At 35.8% G+C, this 21899-nt stretch overlaps 1 protein-coding gene across 5 annotated transcripts in view; it reads left to right on the top strand.

The window, feature by feature from the left end:
* The window catches only part of NFKB1 (nuclear factor kappa B subunit 1), a 129708-nt gene that overhangs the window by 8479 nt on the left and 99330 nt on the right, over positions 1-21899 (top strand). For all 5 annotated transcript variants that reach the window (XM_058294873.2, XM_071215344.1, XM_058294886.2 and 2 more), the window contains exon 2: positions 20227-20272. In XM_058294873.2, coding sequence (XP_058150856.1) covers positions 20234-20272 — 39 coding nt within the window. In that variant the 5' untranslated portion in view covers positions 20227-20233. The remainder of the gene's footprint in view (positions 1-20226; positions 20273-21899) is intronic.

The raw sequence follows: 21899 nt of genomic DNA, 5'->3' as shown, positions 1-21899 counted from the left end.
GGAAAACACAACATCCTCATGGTAGATTGTAAACCCCAATCTTTACCAACAATTCCAATGGAAACATTGTTTGTAATTAGGTCGTGCTCTGCAGGACATGTCATTCTTAAGGCATGCAGACTATGTTTAACCAGTTTATTCAAATTACACTCCATAAACTCAGACTTTTGTCTCTCCAAGTAAGTACTAGCTGATTGAAAATGGGCTCCAATGGGCATAGCTCTGCAGTCAAAAAATGAGGAGATGAACAGGTTTGGAAAATGTGAGCCTCATGTCATATCATAACCAGCAATGAGCAATCCCACATCACATGGTCTGGGTCATATGGTTGTGTTGGTATCTGGTTCTTACTTCCTATTAGAGATGCAAGATGAAACAAGGGTAGAGGTCTGTCAAATACAAAACTGGAATGCAAATACTCCTGGCACTTGAAATTACATAACAGTCTAGCATCAGCAGTAAGCCTAAAATTGAGATACCAGTAAGGTTGCCAACATGGAGAATTTTTTGATGTGCTACAAGCTCTGATTGTCCTCTTCAGTGCAACTGATACTGAATGGGTTTTTTTTTGTTTGTTTGTTTTTTAAAGATTTATTTATTTAATCCCTCCCCCTCCCCCTCCCCCTCCCCCTCTTGTCTGTTCTCGGTGTCTATTTGCTGCGTCTTGTTTCTTTGTCCACTTTTGTTGTCGTCAGCGGCTCGGGAAGTGTGGGCGGCGCCATTCCTGGGCAGGCTGCACTTTCTATTCACGCTGGGCGGCTCTCCTTACGGGCGCACTCCTTGCGTGTGGGGCTCCCCTACGTGGGGGACACTCTTGCGTGGTGCGGCACTCCTTGCGCGCATCAGCACTGCACATGGGCCAGCTCCACACGGGTCAAGGAGGCCCGGGGTTTGAACCGTGGACCTCCCATGTGGTAGACGGAGGCCCTAACCACTGGGCCAAGTCCGTTTCCCTGCATGGGTGTTTGATTTCAGACCAAATGTGGCTGAACCTTGCTTAACAGCTTCCTTTGCATATTGAATTTGATGAATCCTGCCATGAGGGCTACAGTGACATCATCGTCATACTGGCTGCAAAAAATGGCTCCCACATGGGACTAAAACTGTAAGCTTTTAAATGAATATAATCCTCATTGTAGAAGCCAACCCATTTTTGGTATATTGAATTTTGGCAGCCTAGCAAACTGAAACAATAACTTAGATGAAATGGACAAATTCTAATAAACACACAAATTCCCTTTGTTGTCTCAAGAAGAAATAGAAGATCTTGACAAACCAGTTACTAGTAAAGAGATTGAATCTGTCAGAAAAAAACCTCACAACAAAGAAAAGCCCAGGATCAGATAGTTCCACAGGGCAATTGTACCAAATATTCCAAGAAAACTTAACTCCAATTCTGTTCAAACGTTTCCAAAAAATCGAAGAGGAGGGAATAACCCCTAATTCATCCTATAAGGCTGGCTTCACCTTCACATCAAAGCAAGATAAAGATAACAAAAGGAAAGAAAACTACAGCCAGTATCTCTTATGAATGTGGATGCAAAAGTCCTCAACAAAATACTAGCAAACTGAATCCAACAGCGTATTAAAAGAATTATACATCTCGTTGAAGCAGGATTTATCCCTAGTATGCAAGGTTGGTTTGACATAGGAAAACCAATTAATGTAGTACACCACAAAGGAAAAGCCCACATGATCGTCTCAGTTGATGCAAAAAAGGCATTTGAAAAATACAGCATCCTTTCTTGGTAAAAATACTTAGAACACTAGGAATAGTAGTCACTGCTAATGAGCAATCTGAGGAAGCAATCATGAAAAAAAATTCCGTTTACAGTAGCAACTGAAAGAAGCAAATATCTAGGAATATATTTAACCAAGGCCTAAAGGACTTATACACAGAAAACTATACAACATTGCTAAAGGAAACCAAAGAAGACCTACATAAATGGATGTACATTCTATGTTCATGGATTGGAAGACTAAATATTGTTAGGATGTCAGTTGTACCCAAATTAATATCAGATTGAACACAACCCCAATCCAAAATCCAACTACCTATTTTGCAGAAATGGAAAAGCCAATTATCACATTTGTTTGGATGAGTAAGGGTCCCAAAATAGCCAAAATCATCTTAAAAAAGAAGAACAAAGTTTTAAAAAAAGCACTTCCTGACTTTAAAGCATATTAAAAAGCTACAATGTTCAAAACATCATGGTAGTGGCGTAAGGATAAATATAACGTCCAAAGGAATGGCATTGAGACCATCTCATATCTATGGCCAACTGATTTCTGACAAGTCCGCTCAACCAGGAAAGAATAATCTGTTCAACAATGGTGCTGGGAGAACTGAATATCCATATGCAAAAGAATGAAAGAGGACCTCTATCTCACACCATATACAAAAATTAACTCAAAATGTCTCACAGGGAAGCGGATTTGGCTCAACAGATAGAGCATCCACCTACCACATGGGAGGTCCAGGGTTCAAACCCCAGGCCTCCTGGTCCATGTGGTGAGCTGGCTCATGTGCAGTACTGATGTGTGCAAGGAGTGCCATGCCACGCAAGGGTGTCCCCACGTAGGGGAGTCCCATGCTCATGGAGTGCACCCCACAAGGAGAGCCGCCCAGCACGAAAAAAAGTGCAGCCTACCTAGGAGTGGCGCTGCACACACGGAGGGCTGACACAGCAAGATGATGCAACAAAAAGAGATATGGATTCCCTGTGCCACTGAAAGAATACAAGCAAACGCGGAAGAACACATGGTGAATGGACACAGAGAACAGACAACTGGGGGGGTGGGCAGGGAAGGGAAGAGAAATAAATAAAAATCTTTAAAAAATTGTATCACAGACCTAAATATAAGAACCAGGATTATAAAACCATAAGAAAATGTAGGGAAGCATCTTCAATATCTTGTGGTAGACAATGGTTTCCTAGTCTTTACACCCAAAATACAAGCAACAAAAGAAAAAATAAATGGGACCTCTTCAAAATTAAAAACTTTTCAGAAAATACAACCTTCTAAATGGGAGAAAATATTGGGAAATTACATATCCAATAAAGGTTTAGTATCTTGAATATGTAAAGAAATTCTACAACTCAACAAGAAAGGACAAACAACCCAATTAAAAAAATGGGTAAAAGACTGAATAGACATTTTACCAAAGAGGAAATACAAATGACTAAAAAAACACATGAAAAGGAGCTCAACATCATTAGCTAATAGGGAAATTCGAATCATAACCACAACCACAATGAGCACCATTTCACACACATTAGAATGGCCACTATTAAAAGAACAGAAAACTAAAAGTATTGGAGAGGATTAGAGAAATTGGAAGACTCATTCATTGCTGGTGGAAATGTAAAATGGTACAGCTGGGAAGCGGACTTGGCCCAGTGGTTAGGGCATCCGTCTACCACATGCAAGGTCCGTGGTTCAAACCCCAGGCCTCCTTGACCCATGTGGAGCTGGCCCACACGCAGTGCTGATGCGTGCAAGGAGTGCCCTGCCACGCAGGGGTGTCCCCTGGGTAGGGGAGCCCCGCACACAAGGAGTGCGCCCCATAAGGAGAGCCGCCTAGCACGAAAGAAAGTTCAGCCTGCCCAAGAATGGTGCTGCACACACAGAAAGCTGACACGACCAGATGATGCAACAAAAAGAGACACAGATTCCCGATGTCGCTGATAAGGATAGAAGCGGTCACAGAAGAACACACAGTGAATGGATACAGAGAAAAGACAACTGGGGGGAGAGAAATAAATAAAAAATAAATCTATAAAAAAAAATAAAATAAAATAAAATAAAATGGTAAAGCTGCTGTGGAACAAACTTTGATATTTCCTCAGAAAGCTAAGTATAGAATTGCTCTAGGAACTGGCTATTCCTCTACTATATACCAGAAGAAACAGCTCAAGTGTCCAGCAGCCAAAGAATGGGTAAACAAAATGTGGTAAATACATATAATGGAATACTGTATTCCATTATATTATATTCAGCTGTAAAAAGGAATGAAGTCCTGATTCATGGGGACAACACTGATGAACCTTGAGGACATTATAGTGAGTAAAATAAGCCAGACACAAAAAGACAAATATCATATGATCATATTGTTATGAACTAACTATAATCAAACTCAGAATTAAAATCTAGAATATAGGTTACCAGGAGACAGCTTGGGGTTAGAGTATGAAGAGCTGATACTTAATGTGTAAAGAATTTCTGTTTAGGCTGATAGTAAAGGTTTGAAAATGGGTGCTGGGAATGGCAACACATTATTGTGAGTGTAATCAACAACACTGAACTGCACAGATGAATGTGGTTTACAGAGGAAACTTTAGGATTATATATTCCTAAGAATAAAAATTAAAAGATTGATGAAACATAGGATTGTACAATACAGTGAATCATATTGTAGATGATGAACTATAGTTAGTATGAATATAAGAATGTCCTTTAAGAATTACTAATGTAAGGTGGTAATAATAAGGTGGTATATGAAAAAAATACACCTAATATAAATAATGGGTGTTGGAACTATTTTAATCACCTTTCATCAATTGTAACAAAGGTAACTACTGTTAAAAAAATAGTGCAATTATATAAACAAGTGCTAACAGTTGTTGTAACCAAGGTTCCCCAGCATGGTGTTGGTGGTAGGGTGGTATATAGGAATCCTATATTTTTGCATGATTGTTTTGTAAACTCACAACTTCTTTAGTTAAAAAAAAAGTTCTCAATACATTTCAAAGAAGGGAAATCATACAGAGTATGTTATTCCAGTAAAGTGTAATAAATTAGAAATCAGTAACAGAAATATATCTAGAAATCCTCAAATATATGGAATTAAGACAAGGTGTTAAATTGTGAAAATTGTGAAATAGAGTCAATAAACCATAATAAATATAACTTCATTCCCCAATATGAAAGAAGCATCTAAATTCTTGCTGTATCATGTACACTATAACCATGGGGGACAGGACTTTTTCTTAGAAAAGTGATTGGAATGCATTGCATTGTATTTTCCGTAAGAAACAAATCTTCGTCCATGGTTGCTTTCTTAATCATAGATGACTGAAATTTATAGCATCAAAATGATGTTTTGGACACCTTCTAATCATATTGTAATTAAGTGTCATGTATATCAAATGGCATGTTCCATTTAAGTAAAAAACATTTATTAATACTAGAGTAGAATAACATCTGGTGAGAATAAATTTGTAGAGCTAGAGAAGTTCTCTAAAGATTATAGTTAATTAGATCAAAATTTACATGTGCTAAATAAAATGACTCCTAAGAAACTGCTACCTTCCATTTTCAAATAAAAACCAATTCATTGTAAAAGCTCAACATCTGAGCCTTTTCAATCAGATGGTATCAGAAAGAGATTTGACATAATGGACTTTGTTCTAAACCTTTTGCTTTCATATTTCTGATGCTAGAGATTTCTTCTTCCCTAGAAATACAGTATGTCTAGAAATATAGAATTTTAATTTTGACATCTGGACTTTGTCTTACACATCTTTTTGGAGTATTTGTATGTTCAGGTTAAGGAGGAAGTAGAACTCATAGATTATTAATTAGAGATTAGTATTCTTTTAATCAAATATAGATAAACTGATTGCCTTCTCTTAAATCTGAACTACTTGACTTTAGTTTGGGTTTTTATTAATCCTCAAAAATCAATAAAAATATATCCTTTATTATTAGAAGAAAATAATTTATTAGGTGAACCATATCTATGGATATGTCTGTAATCAGCCTGGAGGAGAAAAGGGTTTCCTCAAAGAAACAATGATAGCAATGACTTTCTGATTATATACAATAAAATAATGATTTGCAAAAATCAAAATCTGTCCTTATCCAAGGACCTTTGAAGGCATTCCACACCGACCAGTCAAATCCAGGAAAGAAGTAAGCTATCCTCTCATATCTCTGATAAGGCCTGAAGAGAACACTTCTTTCTCCCATATCTCTTTGTCAGTGACCTTAAATACTTGATAATAAGAAAAATATTTACTCAAACTCATAAATGATAAATTAATGTGAAAATGTGGTTTATTTTATATTTTTACTAATATCTTAGGTGAGGAAACATCTATCTCAACACACAATAGATGAAACATCTATTTCAACAACAACGTATTGATCCTAACTCTCTAAACAACTTGGACTAACTCATGTTTGGCTATTAAAATAGACTGGAATGCTGATTTACATTCTATATTACTTATCTTTCTCTTCCCATTCAAGTCAATAATAAAGTTCAAGTCATAATTTTATGAAGGGGTCTCCCTCTAAATCTTTATCATGCTTTCATTATCCATTTGACCAAACCATTCAAGACTCTTAGATTAAATGCACACACACACACAGATAGAATAATGCATGCATGTGTATGAGAGGAATAATAAATGAATAAACTAAATGCAAATGGCATGGGACTAAATATATTTTTGCTCATTTAAAAACTCCAAAAAAGATTTTACCAGGCTTACTGGCTAGTTTGAAATAAGCGATGTGAGTGAGTTTTTTTTTTTTTTTTAATTCTTTCCTACTTCCTAGTTTTTAATATTCAGTTGTCAGTTTTAATTTAATAAAAAACAATGGTTTCATATAGGCCCTTAAATACTCATCTGAATATCCAAAAGAACTGAAATAATGTTATTATTTATTCTTAACCTTCTTCATGTTTCTTCCTTTCTACTTTGAATTTCTTCCATGCGACGAACTATTCATACTCTTCATCCTTCCAAATCATATTTATTTTAATTTTGTGCCATAAACTCGTTAGTATTATATAGAAAACATTATACTAGATGCTATAAATTGTAAGGAATTCTTCTCCTTTGACTTCACCAACTACAATTCCCTCTAATTAAAAAAAAGAGATTGAAGTTATAAATCAAATCTAATGGTCAACAATTGTTATGGATTGAATCATGCCCCCACAAAGACTTATTCAAGTCTTCAACCCTTGTCCTGTGGATGTGAACTCATTCCCTTTTTAAATAGGATCTTTGAAGATCCTATTAGTTAAGATGATGACCACTAAATCAGGGTGGAACTTAATCCAATGACTGGAGTATGTATAAGCAGAGGAAATTTGGACCCTGAGTATGAATTAGTGGTAGGCAGAAGTAGATAAATGGCCACATAGCAGAGGCAGAGATTTCCAGGCATGCCATCCCCAGAATGCTACAGACTTCAGAAAAGGCACGGTCCTGCCAGCATCTTGATTTTGGACTTCTAGCTTTCAAAATTGTGAAATAAATTGCTGCTATTTGAGCCAACCAGTCTGAGGTACTTTGTTAAAGCAGATCTAGCAAATTAAGACCACCAATAAATGGTTAAACACCACAGAATAAACCTAAACCTAAGCTAAGAACTGGTAGACAAAGAAGTTCTTCAAATATCAATAAACCACAAATTTATGGTCAGGAATTCTTTTTAAATATCAAAATAATAAATAGATAAATAAATAAATTTATTTCAGGCTTGGGCATAGAGCCAAAAAATAAGTAGGTTGGTTAGGGAATCTGTCCTCACTTTTAATTTTTTCTTTGCGTGCTTAATGTTTGTTATAGTTGATTTCTGGAGATAAAAATGAGGGAGGGGGATAGATAAACCCTCACATTAAAATACAATGCATGGTATACAGTGATTAGTCCAAATCACAGAATAATAACTGCTATTTTGACAAATAAAATTTATTATAGCAATACATTTTTTAAAAATGTTAAACTCTTTCAGTGTAAGTGTGCTTAATGTTATACAGGTCTTGGACTTTCATTAGCAAATCTTTCCTAGAAATACCAATGAACGTCATTTATCCAAAAGGCTAAAATCAGAAAAATATCCCATAGCTTTATATTCCAGCCTGAAATGTATGGATTGTCCAAACACCTTTTTTTTTTACTAATATAGGAAAGATTATGGCTATGTTATAGCTTCGTGTGTTCTGTTTATGCTTCTCTTCATGCCCAGAAGCTGTAGGTTCAGTTGATTACGTAATGGAGTACAGCATGATTTATAGTTCTTTGGTAGTCTTCCCAAAAGCAAGCCAGAGGCAGACTCCTTGGGTTATTTTATTGTAACTAACAAACATTGATGCTATCCACCTTCAGAGTTCTTTTAAGCAATATGAGCTTTACAAGGCTTTCATGGTATAAGTGAAGGTTTAACTTCTTCCTCAGTTTCATAACAACAAAACAGATTATACACACACACTATATATCTATAATTAATTAATTTTTTAACTTGAATATCGAATGGTTTATGAGTCATGCAAAAAGAGATGAGGGTCAGAATCAGAATTAAGCAGACAGCAAATCAGAGTGGACTGGGGATGTCAGCAGCCTTCAATAAAATGGTTCTTACTTCCTGCAAAGACCACCCTAGGTTTCAGGCCTCCCTCGAGCACAATGACACTGTAACCGGGCATGTTGGCATTTTGATCTCTTCTAGTCTGGGTAGTGTATTTTGTCTTCATAAATTGTATTTACATAGAACAGACGGTTAGATTCTGAGTTTCAAGGCCAATTTACTGAAAATACTCTGAGAAATAATTAGCAAAGCCTGTTACTAGCTCCCAGGTCTTATAATGTTGCAAGTTCATTAAAGTTCAGTAATGTTAAGTACAGTAAACCCTGTTAACAGTCTGCTTGTTCCTGAGGTTTCCCATCTAGAAACTTCTGAGTATCAAAGATTTGTGGGTAATAACTATTTAATACTGGATATCATGACACATTTTGGTCCCTCCCCTTTATTAGAGATATGGGTTCACAGAGCAATCATGTATAAAATGCAGGACTCCGTATATACCCTATTAGTAACACCTAACATTGGTGTGGAATATTTGTTACAGTTGATAATAGCCCATTTTTAAAATAATTGTACTATTAAACATGGTTTAACTTAGGGTTCACTGTGTAGTGGAGTTCTGGATGTTTTGTTTTATAACTTATTCTGTTGCCATATATACGATCCAATATTTCCCCTTTTAGTCATATTCATATATATATATATATATATATGTATGTTTCATTGGTGTTCATTGTATTCACAATGTTATGCTACCATCACCAACATCCATTACCAAAACATTTCCATCATTTCAAATAGGAACCCTGTGCCTTTTAAGTTTTAACTTTCCTATTCCCACTCTCTCCCCTAGTCACCTATTTTCTAGATTCTGACTCTATGTGTTTGCTAATTCTAATTGTTTCAAATTGGTGTAATCAAACAGTATTTGTCCTTTTGTGTCTGGCTGAATTTACTCAACATGATGTCTTCCAGGTTCATCCACGTTGTTCCATTTATCAGGACTTGATTCATTTTTACTTTAAATAATATCCCTTTGTATGTAGATACCAAATTTTATTCATCCATTGATTAATGGACACTTAGGTTGCTTCCATCTTTTGGCAAGTGTGACTAATATTGGTATGAACATCGGTGTGCAAAAATCTGTTTGAGTCCCTGTTTTCAGTTCATTTGGGTCTTTACCTAGCAGTGGGATTGCCGGGTCAAATGGTAGTTCGATACTTAGCTTTCTGAGGAACTGCCAAACTGTCTTCCACAGTGGCTGCACCATTTTACATTCTGATCAGCCATGAATAAGAACTTCGATTTCTCCACATCCTCTCCAAAGCTTGTTTGTTTTTGTTAATAGCAGCCATTCTAATGGGTGTGAAAAGGTGTCTTGTGGGTTGTTTTGTTTTAACCATGATTTTTTAAGTTTATTTCTCACTTTTCAACAGTGATAGCTTTATAGACAAAAGTAAAGGTTTAACTTTAAAATACTTTTTTAAAAATAAAATTTCATTGAAGTGTATCATTTATATATGAATATAAATGTAAGTATATAGAGTGAGTTGTGAACTTAAAAACAAATGTACATTTCTTGTTGTGGTTTTGATTTGCATTTCCTTGACAACCAAGGATGCTAAGCAACTTTTCATGAGCTTTTTGGCCATTTGTTTATCTTCTTTGGAGAGATGTCTGTTCTTGCCTTTTGCCCATTTTTAAATTGGGTTGTTTGTCTTTTTGTTGCTGAGTTGAAGGATTTCTTTATATATACTGGATATTAATCCTTAACAGGAAATGTGGTTTCCAAATATTTTCTCCCATTGTGTATGTTATTGTTTTACTTTCATGATAAAGTCCTTTAAGGACAAAAAATGGTTTCTAATTTTGATGAGGTCCCATTTATCTAATTTTAATTCTGTTGCTTGTTCTTTGGAAGTAAAGTCTAAGAAGCCATTGACTAACACACGGTACTGGAGATGATTCCCTTCATTTTCTTCTAGGAGTTTGGTATTTCTAGCTTTTACATTACGGTGTTTGGTCCATTTTGAGTTGATTTTTGTATATGATATAAGATAGGGGTCCTCCTTTTTTTTTTTTTTTTTGGCAAATGGGGATCCATTTTTCCCAGTACCATTTGTTGAAGAGACTATTTTTTTCCAATTGGGTGGTCTTTACCACCTTGTCAAAAATCAGTTGGCCAGAAATGTGAAGGTTGATTTCTGAACTCTTAGGACTGTTCCATTGGTCTATGTGTCAGTCCTTGTGCCAGTGCCATGCTGTTTTGATCTCTGTGGCTTTGTAATAACTTTTAAGATCAGGAAGTGTGAGTCCTCCAAGGTCATTCTTCTTTTTTCAAGATGGCTTTAGCTATTTAGGGCCCCTTACCCTTCCATATAAATTTGTTGGTTAGCTTTTCCAGTTCTAAAAAGAAGGTTGTTTGAATTTTTATTTGGATTGCATTCAACCTATAAATTACTTTAGGTGGGATTGACATCTCAACAATATTTAGTCTGCCAATCAATGAACAAGGAATGTTCTTCCAGTTATTAAAATCTTCTTTGAATTCTTTTAAAAATGTTTTGTAGTTTCTGTGTACAAGTCTTTTAAATCTTTGGTTAGATTTATTCTTAGATATTTGATTTTTTAGTTGCTATTGAGAATGGAATGTTTTTCTTGATTTTTCTTCCAGTTGTTAATTGTTTATGTATAGAAACACTACTGATATTCAAATGTTGACTTTGTACCCTACCACTTGCTGAATTCATTTATTAGCTCAAGGAACTTTGCTGTGGATTTTTCAAGATTATCTATATATAGGGTCATATCTTCTGCAAATAGTGAAAGTTTTGTTTCTTTCTGCCCAATTTGTATGCTTTTTATTTCTTTTTGTGCCTAGTTCCTCTGGCTAGAACTTCCAGTACAATGCTGAATAATAGTAGTGAAAATGGCATCCTTTTCTTGTCCTGATCTTAGAGGGAAAGCTTTCATTTTTTCCATTAAGTAGGATGTTAGCTATTGGCTTTTCATATATGTCCTTTATCATGTTGAAGAAATTTTCTTCTATTCTTAGTGTTCTAAGTGTTTTTATCAAAAAAGGATGCTGTATTTTTCAAATGCTTCTTTTACATCAATTGAAATGATCGTGTAGGATTTTCCTTTGTGGTATACTACATTAACTGATTTTCTTATGTTGAACCAACCTTGCTTATCAGGGATAAATCCCACTTCATTATAGTGTATATTTCTTTTAATATGCTGTTGGATTCAGTTTGTAGTAGTTTTTTTGAGGATTTTTGCATCCATATTTATAAGAGACATTGGTCTGTGTTTTTCTTTTCTTGTGGTATGAGGGTGATATTGGTGTCATAGAATTAGTTAGGGATTGTTCCTTCCTCCTCGATGTTTTGGAAGAATTAGAGAAGAACTGGAGTTAAGTTTTCTTGGAATGTTTGGTACAGTTCTCCTATGAAACCATCTGATCCTGGGCTTTTCTTTGTTGTGAATTTTTTTAAGACTGATTCAGACTCTTTACTAGTAATTGTTTTGTTGAGAGCTTCTATTTCTTCTTGAGATAATATTAGTAGTTTGTGTGTTTACAAGAATTTGTCCATTTTATCTAGGATATAGGTTTAGTTTGCTAGGCTGCCAAAATTCAATATACCAAAAATAGGTTGGATTTTACAATGGGGACTTATTAGGTTTAAAGCTTACAGTTTTTGTCCCTCTTATTGATTTCTAGCTCCATTCAGTTGTGTAGGAGAATATATATTGTATAAATGCAATATTTTTTAACTTATTAAGACTTGCTTTGTGACCCAATATACAGTCTATCCTGGTGAATGACCCATGTGCACTCTAGAAGAATGTGTATTCTGGTTTCGTTGGGTGTGGTGTTCTATATATGTCTGTTAAGCCTAATTGGTTTTGTGTATCATTCTACTCCTGTATTTTCTTATTTATCTTCTAACTAGATATCCTGTCCACTATGACAGTGGTGTGTTGAAACCCCCTACTTTAATGTAGTTCTGTCAATTTCTCCCTTCAAATCTGTCCATATTTGCTTAATATAATTTGAGGTTCTGCTGATGAGGTGCATATGTATTATAATTGTTACATCTTCCTGGTGAATTGTCCCCTTTTTCAGTATGTAATGACTGCTTTTTCCAATGTAATTGTTTTTTACTTAAAGTGTGTTTATACAATATTAGTATAGCCACCCCAACTCTCTTTTGGTTAGTACTTGCACAGTATATTGTTTTCCATCCTTTCACCATCAGTCTAATTGTATCTTAGATTTTAAGGTAAGTCTCTTGCAGACAACATATAGTTGGGTCATGCTTTTTTATCCCTTCTGCCAATCTCTGCCTTTTGACTTGAGAGTTTAATCCATTTACATTTAAAATCACTACTGATAATATAGGACTTTCTTCTGCTGTTTTGCTATTTAGCCTTTGTAAGTCTTATGCCTTTTTTTTTTGTCCCTTAATTCTGTTAATGCCTACTTTTATGTCTGCTGGCTTTTTTGTATTGTGTCAGTATTGAGTGTCTTCTCATTTCTATCTTGAGGTATTTTTCTCTTGCTTGAATCACATCCACTTCTCAATCTTAAAGTATTTTTCATATGTTTTCCTTGTGGTTACCATGGGTTAAATTTATATCCTATATATATATCATTCATATTTGGTTTCATACCAACCTAACTTCAAATACTTCTTGTTCCCCTAACATTTTTTCCTACTTGTTACCACTTATATCTTCATTCATTGTATGTCCAAAAACATAGATTTATCATTTTATGCATTTAACATGTTAACTCCTATAGCTAGTAAAATGTGAAGTTACATCACAAACAATAGAATACAATAATACTGATATTTATATTTTCCCAAATGGTTACCTTTATCACAGGTCTTATTTCTTTACACTGCTTTGAATCACTATCTAGTATCCTTTCATTTCTGTCTGAAGAACTACCTTTAGCATTGCTTTTAAGGCAGGTCAAGTGGTGATGTTCTCCATCAGTTTTTGTTTGTCTGAGAATGTCTTAATATCGTCCTCATTTTTTCAAAAAGAGTCTTGCTGGATATAACATTCTTGGCTGGCAGTTGTTTTCCTTCAGTACTTTAAGTGTTTCAACCCATTGTCTTCTTGCGTCCATGGGTTTTTGGTGAGAAATTGGCACTCCACCTAATTGGGACTTCTTTGCACATGACATGTTGCTCTTCTGTTGTAGCTCTCAGAACTCTCTTTGTCCTTTGCATTTGACAGTGTAATCGATTTATGATGGGGTGTATTTTCTTCATGTTTATCCTACTTGGTGTTCTCTAATCTTCCTGTATGTGCATATTCATGTGTTTCGCTAAGTTTGTGAAGTTCAATGCCATTGTTTCTTTGACTGTTTCTTCTGCCCCTTTCTATCTTCCTTCTCCTTCTGGGACTCCCATAATGCATATATTGGTGCACTTAATGGTGTCCCAGAGCTGTCTTAGGTTATTTTCACTTTTAATATTTCTTTTTTCTTTCTGCTTCTCAGCATGATTCATTTCAAGTGCCTTGTCCACATGTTCACTGATTCTTTCTTCTGCCAACTCCAGTATGACCTTAAACTCTTCTGGGCACTTTTCATTTCAGCTATTATGGTCTTCAACTATAGTAGTTTTGTTTGGTTCCTTTTTAAAATTTCTCTATCTTCTTAGACTTTCATACTGTTCATTCATTGTTTCCCTGATAATCCTTTAATTTTTTTCTCTGTACTTTGCTTCATCTCCTTGAGTATTATTAAGATCATTTTTTTTTTAATTTGTTTGTTATATCCACATTCTCATCTTCTTTCTTGGTGTTTTCTGTATTTTTTTTTTTTCTGCTTCCTTTGGGTGGGTCATGCTTTCCTGTTTCTTTGTTTGTCTTGTACTGTTTTGCTACACAGTTTACACTTTAATATTTTTAAATGTTAACACTGAGCTTTATTCCCTGAGATGTCTATTTTTTGGTTTTGTAACCAGCTGGTGATAAGACAGAGAGTTCCTTGAGCTTCAACCTGCCTATCAGGAAAGTCTGCCCAAGATGAAGGCCCTGTTCATGGTTTTCCCTGTGTTTCTGGACCTCTGTCTTGTCCTGGACTTTTGCTTGTCAGTTGTTTTGGAGTTCCCCTGTTTACAGGAGTTGGGTTGATGTCTCTTTCCCAGAAGACAGACTTCTCTCTCCAGGATGTATGATGCCAAGTGGCCTTTGTCCCATACTGTCCACCCTCATAGTTTTTAAACACTATTTTGTTGCCTCTAGCTGCTCTTGTCTTCAGGGAAAATTCTGGGATGAGGGATTTCTCCAAGACATTCTTTCCCAACCAAGACAAGACCATACCCACGAAGGGTCACATACTTTCCCCAAAATGTCCTATGAAAGGGGTCAGCAAGGATGACAAAACCTGCTCCAATGATTACCCAAAGCTGAGCTTTCCTGGCCTGCCCAACAAATGCAACCCTTCAGCTAAGTTTCTCCTGTATCCTTGAAGACGCACTGTGTCTTTAACTCTCCATTGCCTCTACCCCTGTCCAGAGTTTTTGTTTATCTAGAAATGTCTTAATTGCTTCATTTTTGACAGATAGTTTTATCATATATAGAATTCTTAGTTGACAAATTTTTGCTTTCATCACTTTAAATATATCATTCCACTGCCTTATTGCCTCCATAGTTTCTGATATGAAATAGGCACTTAATCTTATGGAGGTTTCCTTGTACGTGACATGTTGCTTCTCTCTTGCAGCTTTCAGGGTCTCTCTTTGTCTTTGACATTCATTAACTCATTATAATGTGTCTGACTGTGGATCTGTTTGGCTTTTGTTGAGCTTCTTGGATGTATATATTCATGTCTTTTGTTCATTTTGAGAAGTTTTGGTCCATTTTTCTTCTAATATTCATTCTGCCCCTTTATCTCTGTCTTCTCCTTCTGAGACTCCCAAAATGCATTTATTGATGGTGTTCTATAGATCTCTCAGGCTCTGTTCACTTTTCTTCATTCTTTTTTCTTTCTACTCCTAAGAATGAATAATTTTAGGTGTCCAGTTGTCTTTTCTTCAAGTTTCCTGATTCTCTCTTCTGCCACCTCCAATCTCCTGTTGAAGCCCACTAGAAAATTTTTAACTTTCTGTTATTGTGGTCCATAGTTCTGTTTGGTTCCTTTTATGATTACTCTTTATTGATATTTTCTTATTGTTCATTTATCATTTTCCTGGGTTCCTTTAGTTCTCTGCATTTTCCCTTATCGCTTTGATCATATTTAGGACAAATTTTTAAAATGTCATTGTCTGGTATGTCTAAGGTCTTATTTTCCTTGTTGATGGTTTCTAATGCTATAGCTTGTTCCTTTGCATGGACCATCATTTCCTGTTTCTTTTTTATGTCTTATAATCTTTTCTTGCACACTGAAAATTTTGATATTTTAATGAGTTAATAATTTAGCAGATGAAGCATCTTTTCCTAAGTTTATGTCCAGCTAGTGTTATGACACATATTTCCTTGAATGCCAAAAGATTACCTACACAGACTTACACACACAATACACCTTAGTCTTTGCAGATAGGCCTTTGTAAGTGTTCTTCTTCAGAGCTTAGCCTTATTAACAGTAAGTTTAAAGAGCAGCCTGAGGTGAAAATATAGAGTCCTCTCCAATCTTTTCTGAGCATCTGTCTTGTCCTGGGCTTATGAGTGTGACCTTAGGAAGTCTTCTGTTTACACTGATCTGAATATTCCATTTCCCCTAGAAAATAGTTTTCCTTCTTTTTCAAGATGCTACTCTTTTTGTCCCACAGCTAGCAATTCTTTGCTTCAGGCAGCTGTGATTTGTCTGTTCTACAGCATTCTAGCTGCCTTGCCTGCCACCTGTATACATCAGGCAAGTTCTGGGATGGCAAACCTGTGGTGAATGTCCTCTTCAGCTCTTTAGTCTGCCAATAGACAGATTTTCACAGGCATACATACACTGTAGTATGTACACAAGGGTTTCTTGGCTCCTTTGGAACCACCTACAGGGACCCACACTGTAAGCATGGTCTGGCTCCATACCAAGCTGGAGAAGTGGGGTGGGAAGTTCAGTAAGGGGACCACAGAGTTTTCCTACTGTTCTTTGTTTGTTTGTTTTTAAATTTTATCTCCCCCTTGTGGCTTTTTGCGTACTGTCTGCTCTCTGTGTCCATTCACTGTGCACTCTTCTGTGTTTTTGCTTGTCTCCCTTTTTCTGTTATGTCACCTTGCTGAGTCGGCTCTCCGCAGCACTTGCAGGCCAAGTGGCGCTCCGTAGCACCTGTAGGCCACAAGGAGGCCCCAGGACAAGAACCCAGGGCCTCTCATGTGGTAGATGGGAGCCCAACTGATTGAGCCACAGCTGCTCCCCTCCTACTGTTTTTAAATTGTCTTTTTCTCTTTTCAGCCTCCACCCTGTTGCTACAACCCTTTAACTATTTTCTAGAGCTCTGAGCAAGATGCCTTTTCTAGTTTTTGCTGGTTGTTTTAAAGTTTCTGTGTGGGGCTGGACCCCCGAGTGTCTCACTCAACCATCTTGATGATGACTGTCTCAGAACTAAGTCACTTTTCCATTAATATTTTCATGTGAAAATTCAAATGATTCACTGAATATATTTTTTCATTATCAGTTAGTTACATTTCTATTTATTTCCACAGTGAAAAAACCTTTCTGAAAATCTCACAGTTGGGGGAGAGAGATGCAGAATTTAGACCCATCTTCTTCCCAGTCACTCAGTATCTCCCTTTCTATTTCTAGGTCCTTCCTCAAAAGCATAAACTGTGCAAAGGGAAAGAGAGGGGAAGGGCTGGGGGAGCATGGGTACAGAAGGGGCTTTCCCTGGTCTTGCCTAATCCTTCAATTCCAGTTGCTTAGGTAATATTTCAAAATTTTAGAAGTAAAACCTGCTTTTACAATTAATGCAAATATTACTCAGTGATTCATCCTTTCTAACTGATTCTTGGTTTCTTTTGACATTTTACTTCTAATTTATAAATTAGCATTGACATCACACTAGGGTTATTGCTGCATTAACTCTTCCAGTGCATTTAAATGGCTTGCAAAGTCTGTAAAAATTCACATTTAAACTATCACCCAAGTTCCTCCTAGGCTACTGTTGGGCTTTTAAAACTAAGATCTTTTGGCACACTTTACTGCATAAATCATGGGATTAATGCTGGAAGGTAGACTATGTTTAATTTGGTGGTTTGTCCAGTGCCTACAATTTAGAGATTTTCATTAAATTTAAACTATGATAGTGATCATGATAATAACTCTGCAAAAACCTAATAAAGTAAATTTAGTTGAGTTTTTAAGGTTAGGGCAAGGGCTGCTTTATATTAAATCCAAACATACAAAGGGAAACCATTCACAGGTTTCAGTGTACTAGAGCTACTGAATAGATTCAGTCGATTTCACAAGTTAACAGTCTCCCCTTGCTTTCGAAGACCTCTGTCTAAGATTGAGAAAATTCAGGTGATTTGCCCAGATTTGCAAATCCTAAGGCAAAAAATATACTCTATATATTTCGTGATGTTCTAAGGATAGGAATTTTCACATAGAATGCTATAATGATATTAACATTGTATTTCACTGTAGTATTTATTTTTAACTAGTATTCTTCATAGAGCTGAAAATTATGCTAGTGATTCTTTAATATACACACTTAAAAAATATATGTGTATATATATATATAAATCCAAGTTTATAAAAAAAATCGTGTGACATAGGGGATTTATTCTTTGATTAATCATTGGTTAACTTAATACATTTTAGCTCTACAAAGCTTCCTTTTCCAGGGTCCATTCCATCTAAATCTCTCATTTTGTAGATGAAGAAAAAGAGACTCAATGAGTTTAGTTATATACTCATGTTCACACAGAGAGCAAGTGGCAGAACCTTTTTCAATGGCTAAATTATTTTTTGCTGTATCATTTTTAAGCTTCTTGTCTTAGTTGCGAGTTATTCAAGTGCTGCTATTTGTACATCCCCAATCATTAGTTTGTTTTAAACAAATATTTCCCTGCAAATTACTATGAACTTACTGTTCTCTAGAAATCAGAATTGCCCTTTTCCCTTTTGCTAAAGTTTGATACTACTTTTTGTACCACTAGAAATCCTCATCAGACTTTCTCAAGTTTCACCAATAACACAGGGCTCCAGCAAGAGAGAAGTTCCCTGGGAAACGGATTCCTCTTTGGAGGCTCTGTGCTTATTGGAGTATTGGGGAATGTATTCATTAGGATGAGGGCTAGTCAACAGGATAAGGGCTAACCTGTTTTAGCAAAAAGACTCAACAATACAATGGGTTAAAAAACAAAGAAGTATATATCTTTATTAAATCACCACCAGCATGAGCTGTTCAGGTAGGGCAGTACTGTGTAATGGTTTAGGAATCCAGATTCCTTCCATCTTATTGATCTGCCATCCCCTAGGCCATTCATCATCAACAACATGGTAGAAGCGAGGTCTTTCTCATGTCTGGTTTTTAACCAGCAGAAAGAGAAAAAACAAAACAAAACATGGAGGAAGCATGAATCCAGACCTGGCAGTGGCACCCAATTATTTTGACATTCCACTGGCAAGTATTTAGAAAATGGCCATCCCTAATTCCAGGGAAGTGTGGGGGCATAGTCCAGCTGAGTGGTCATGCGTCCAGCTACAACTTTAGTTCTTTGGAAAAGAGGTAAACAGATTTTGGTTCTCCTCTAGAAGGTTTGAGATGGAAATAGGTCATAAGATATCTGGCTCATATGACCCGTTGGACATTTCCTTTTGTATTCATGATTTCTGGAAGGTTTTAATTCATTAACATAAATAATTAGTTACAACTTTTTTAAAAAAGGGATTCAGGATTAAGCAGCAACTAAATTAAATCACACAATTTAATTTAAATATATATATATACATAAAACTGCCTTGAGTGCTTCAAACACTTCTTGAAAAAAGGAAAAATTTGCCTCAGGAATTACTTGCTTTCAGCATTGCTTTTTTTACTCTTCTAATTTTTCATGTCACACACATAAAATTTAATCTAAATAAATTCAAATAAAATTGACCAATATTTGAAATAATGATAAGAATGTTTTAAGGAATTATATCCAAAATTATATATAATTTAGATACTATCTTTATCTGATCATTTGGTTCTTCACTTTTATCAGGGATGCTGTGTAATAGATGATTGCTAGGGCCTGTAGCATGTAAATATCTGCCCAGAGTTAAATCTGGGAATATAGCCTTGATAATAAAGGGCTCTTATTTTTGTATTTCTTATTGCACTTTTTATATTACAGAGTTTTTGTGGTGCCTTTAAAGTGACAGGAAATGGGCTGTTTCAGTGGAACATGCTCTAGGACAGAACATGACACACTGGAACAGTGCTCTCCTTGTGCTATGAAAAACACTTGCCTGGCTTTTCTTACAGCAGAGTTACCCCTTCTGAGCTTCTCAACTTGAGCAGTTTGTAGAAAACTTGGAGACAGTTCTAGGACTGTCATAAAGGTCTTTAAGGGTTGGAAAATAATGTCCATGAGGAGATAAAATTGTAAATCCATGAAGTCTTAAGAGGGTGATAGGAAATGGCTCCAAGAATTCAAGTATGAAGAACAACTTTTACCTAGAGGATGGAGACCACTTGTACCAAACTCTAAGACACTATTGTGAGCTTGCCGTGAGGGTTTTGGATTATATGCAAGTGGTAATTCCTGGATTATGCAATCTCCCTGCTGTTACAGATAGATATCAAAGAGGAACTACACCATGTCCTCCTAAGGTCTTTAAGAAAGCATTTTTGGTCTTACCAGAATAATAGTTTATCCCTGTATGAAAAGGGAACTGGTGATGGTTTTTAAGGTTCATTACAGTCTTACATTTTGCTTTGTTTTAAAATATAGCTCCAGAATGGCAGAAGACGATCCATATTTGGCAGGGCATCAACAAGTAAGTATTATCATGTAATATAACCCCGCTGAGTTCATGTTTAAATTTTTTTCTCCATGCTTTGTATTTTGAAAAAGTTCAAACATACAGAGATATTGAATAGCCAAAAAAAACTTCACTCCAATTTGTTGGTAATTAACATTTGGCATCTCTCTGTCTCTCTCTCTCCACCCATTCTTCCTCTAACAAGTAGCAGACACTAGGCTCTTTACAATGGCAATATTAAAATTTTAATAAAATGATTTTAAGAAGTATTTAAAATATTGAGATTTATCCATTCTTCAGCTATTTATTGAGGCATTACTATGTGCCAAAATGTTGACTAAGTGGGGTACAGAAATAAGTGATATATAGACTCTCATTTCAGGGAATTGCTGTTCTAAGAGTAAGGGCAAAGACAGTTTCCATATAGTGATAAATACTTTAAGAGCGGTCTGCAGAGAGTGAGACAGAAATGCTGAAAGGAATCACTCGATGCTGCCTGGGGGATGGGGATGGGGGCTGGAGATCAGGGTAATGGAGGACTTCCTTAAGGAGATAAATTTAAGCTGAGTTTTGAAAGATATAGTTTGCTTGGCTAGACAAGGAGGAAAGAGACATTCTAAGGAGAGGGAATATTAGGTGCCAGGAGACCCGGGACTGATAATTCATAATCATTTCACATTTAAATCTGAGCAACAACTACCTGAAAAAAGAAACAGATTTCCCAATGTTGTACATGCAAAGAATCCCTCAGAAAAATAAAACCAAAGTGTATACTTTTTTAAGGGATCTGGTATTGTTTCTAGAAATTTATATAGACTTAAGTAGAATTTATTTCTCTTGGTAATGTTCTGATTGATTTAGCAAGAATGAGTATGCATTCCTTTTCACAATAAGATGCTCCTTCCTGATTTTCTAGTAAAAATGGTGAAATAGGATAAATCTAGGAACATTTTCTTTGATTACAGTGTGAAAGACATCTGGCTCTTCATACTATCAAAAACCTTTATTTTACCTTTCACTTTTAATATGCAATCTCTTACAATTAAAGGCAAACTCTAACCAGCATAAGGGTTGTTCGGCTTGATTTTAAAGCATGCTTTCCTGTCTGAACACAGGAAATCTTATCAACAAGATATGGCCCTTTATGCCACACAAGAGTAAAAACTGCTGAAGTGTACTCATTTCGAAAGTTTTTCTAATGTGGGCATTTTTGTGATGATCAGCAACAGGGGTGGGTCATTCTTTGATATTTACATGTTCAGGGGAAAGGCCCTTAAAGTTTTTCATTTTTTCTCATCTTAATCTTAATGGTTTATATTTCCTAAGACTTAAATGTCCTCAATGAGTTTTCTTCAGTATTTTAGTGTAGTTAGGAATTTGCCCTCTACCCTGACCTAACAAATAATGCAATTTGCAGCCTCTGTCTGACGTGGAGTGTGTATGATTCTCTCTTCTCCTTTTCTTAAGATCAGTATTTTGCCTTCTAACTAGTCATTTTAGCCACACGTGGGACCAGAGGGAAGGAGATTTTTTTCTGTTGGGTTATCTTTTCAACTCTAAGACTGATGAATAGTCTTTGTAAAGTGGGGCCTGTTTTTATAATAACATTTTTCCTCCATTCCTTTTATTTTCCTTTTAGCAG

This window comes from Dasypus novemcinctus, chromosome 1, assembly GCF_030445035.2.
Source record: "Dasypus novemcinctus isolate mDasNov1 chromosome 1, mDasNov1.1.hap2, whole genome shotgun sequence".
NCBI classification, from domain to species: domain Eukaryota; kingdom Metazoa; phylum Chordata; class Mammalia; order Cingulata; family Dasypodidae; genus Dasypus; species Dasypus novemcinctus.
The sequence above is the reverse complement of the archived record's forward strand: the minus strand, read 5'-3'. Positions and strand labels throughout refer to the sequence as shown.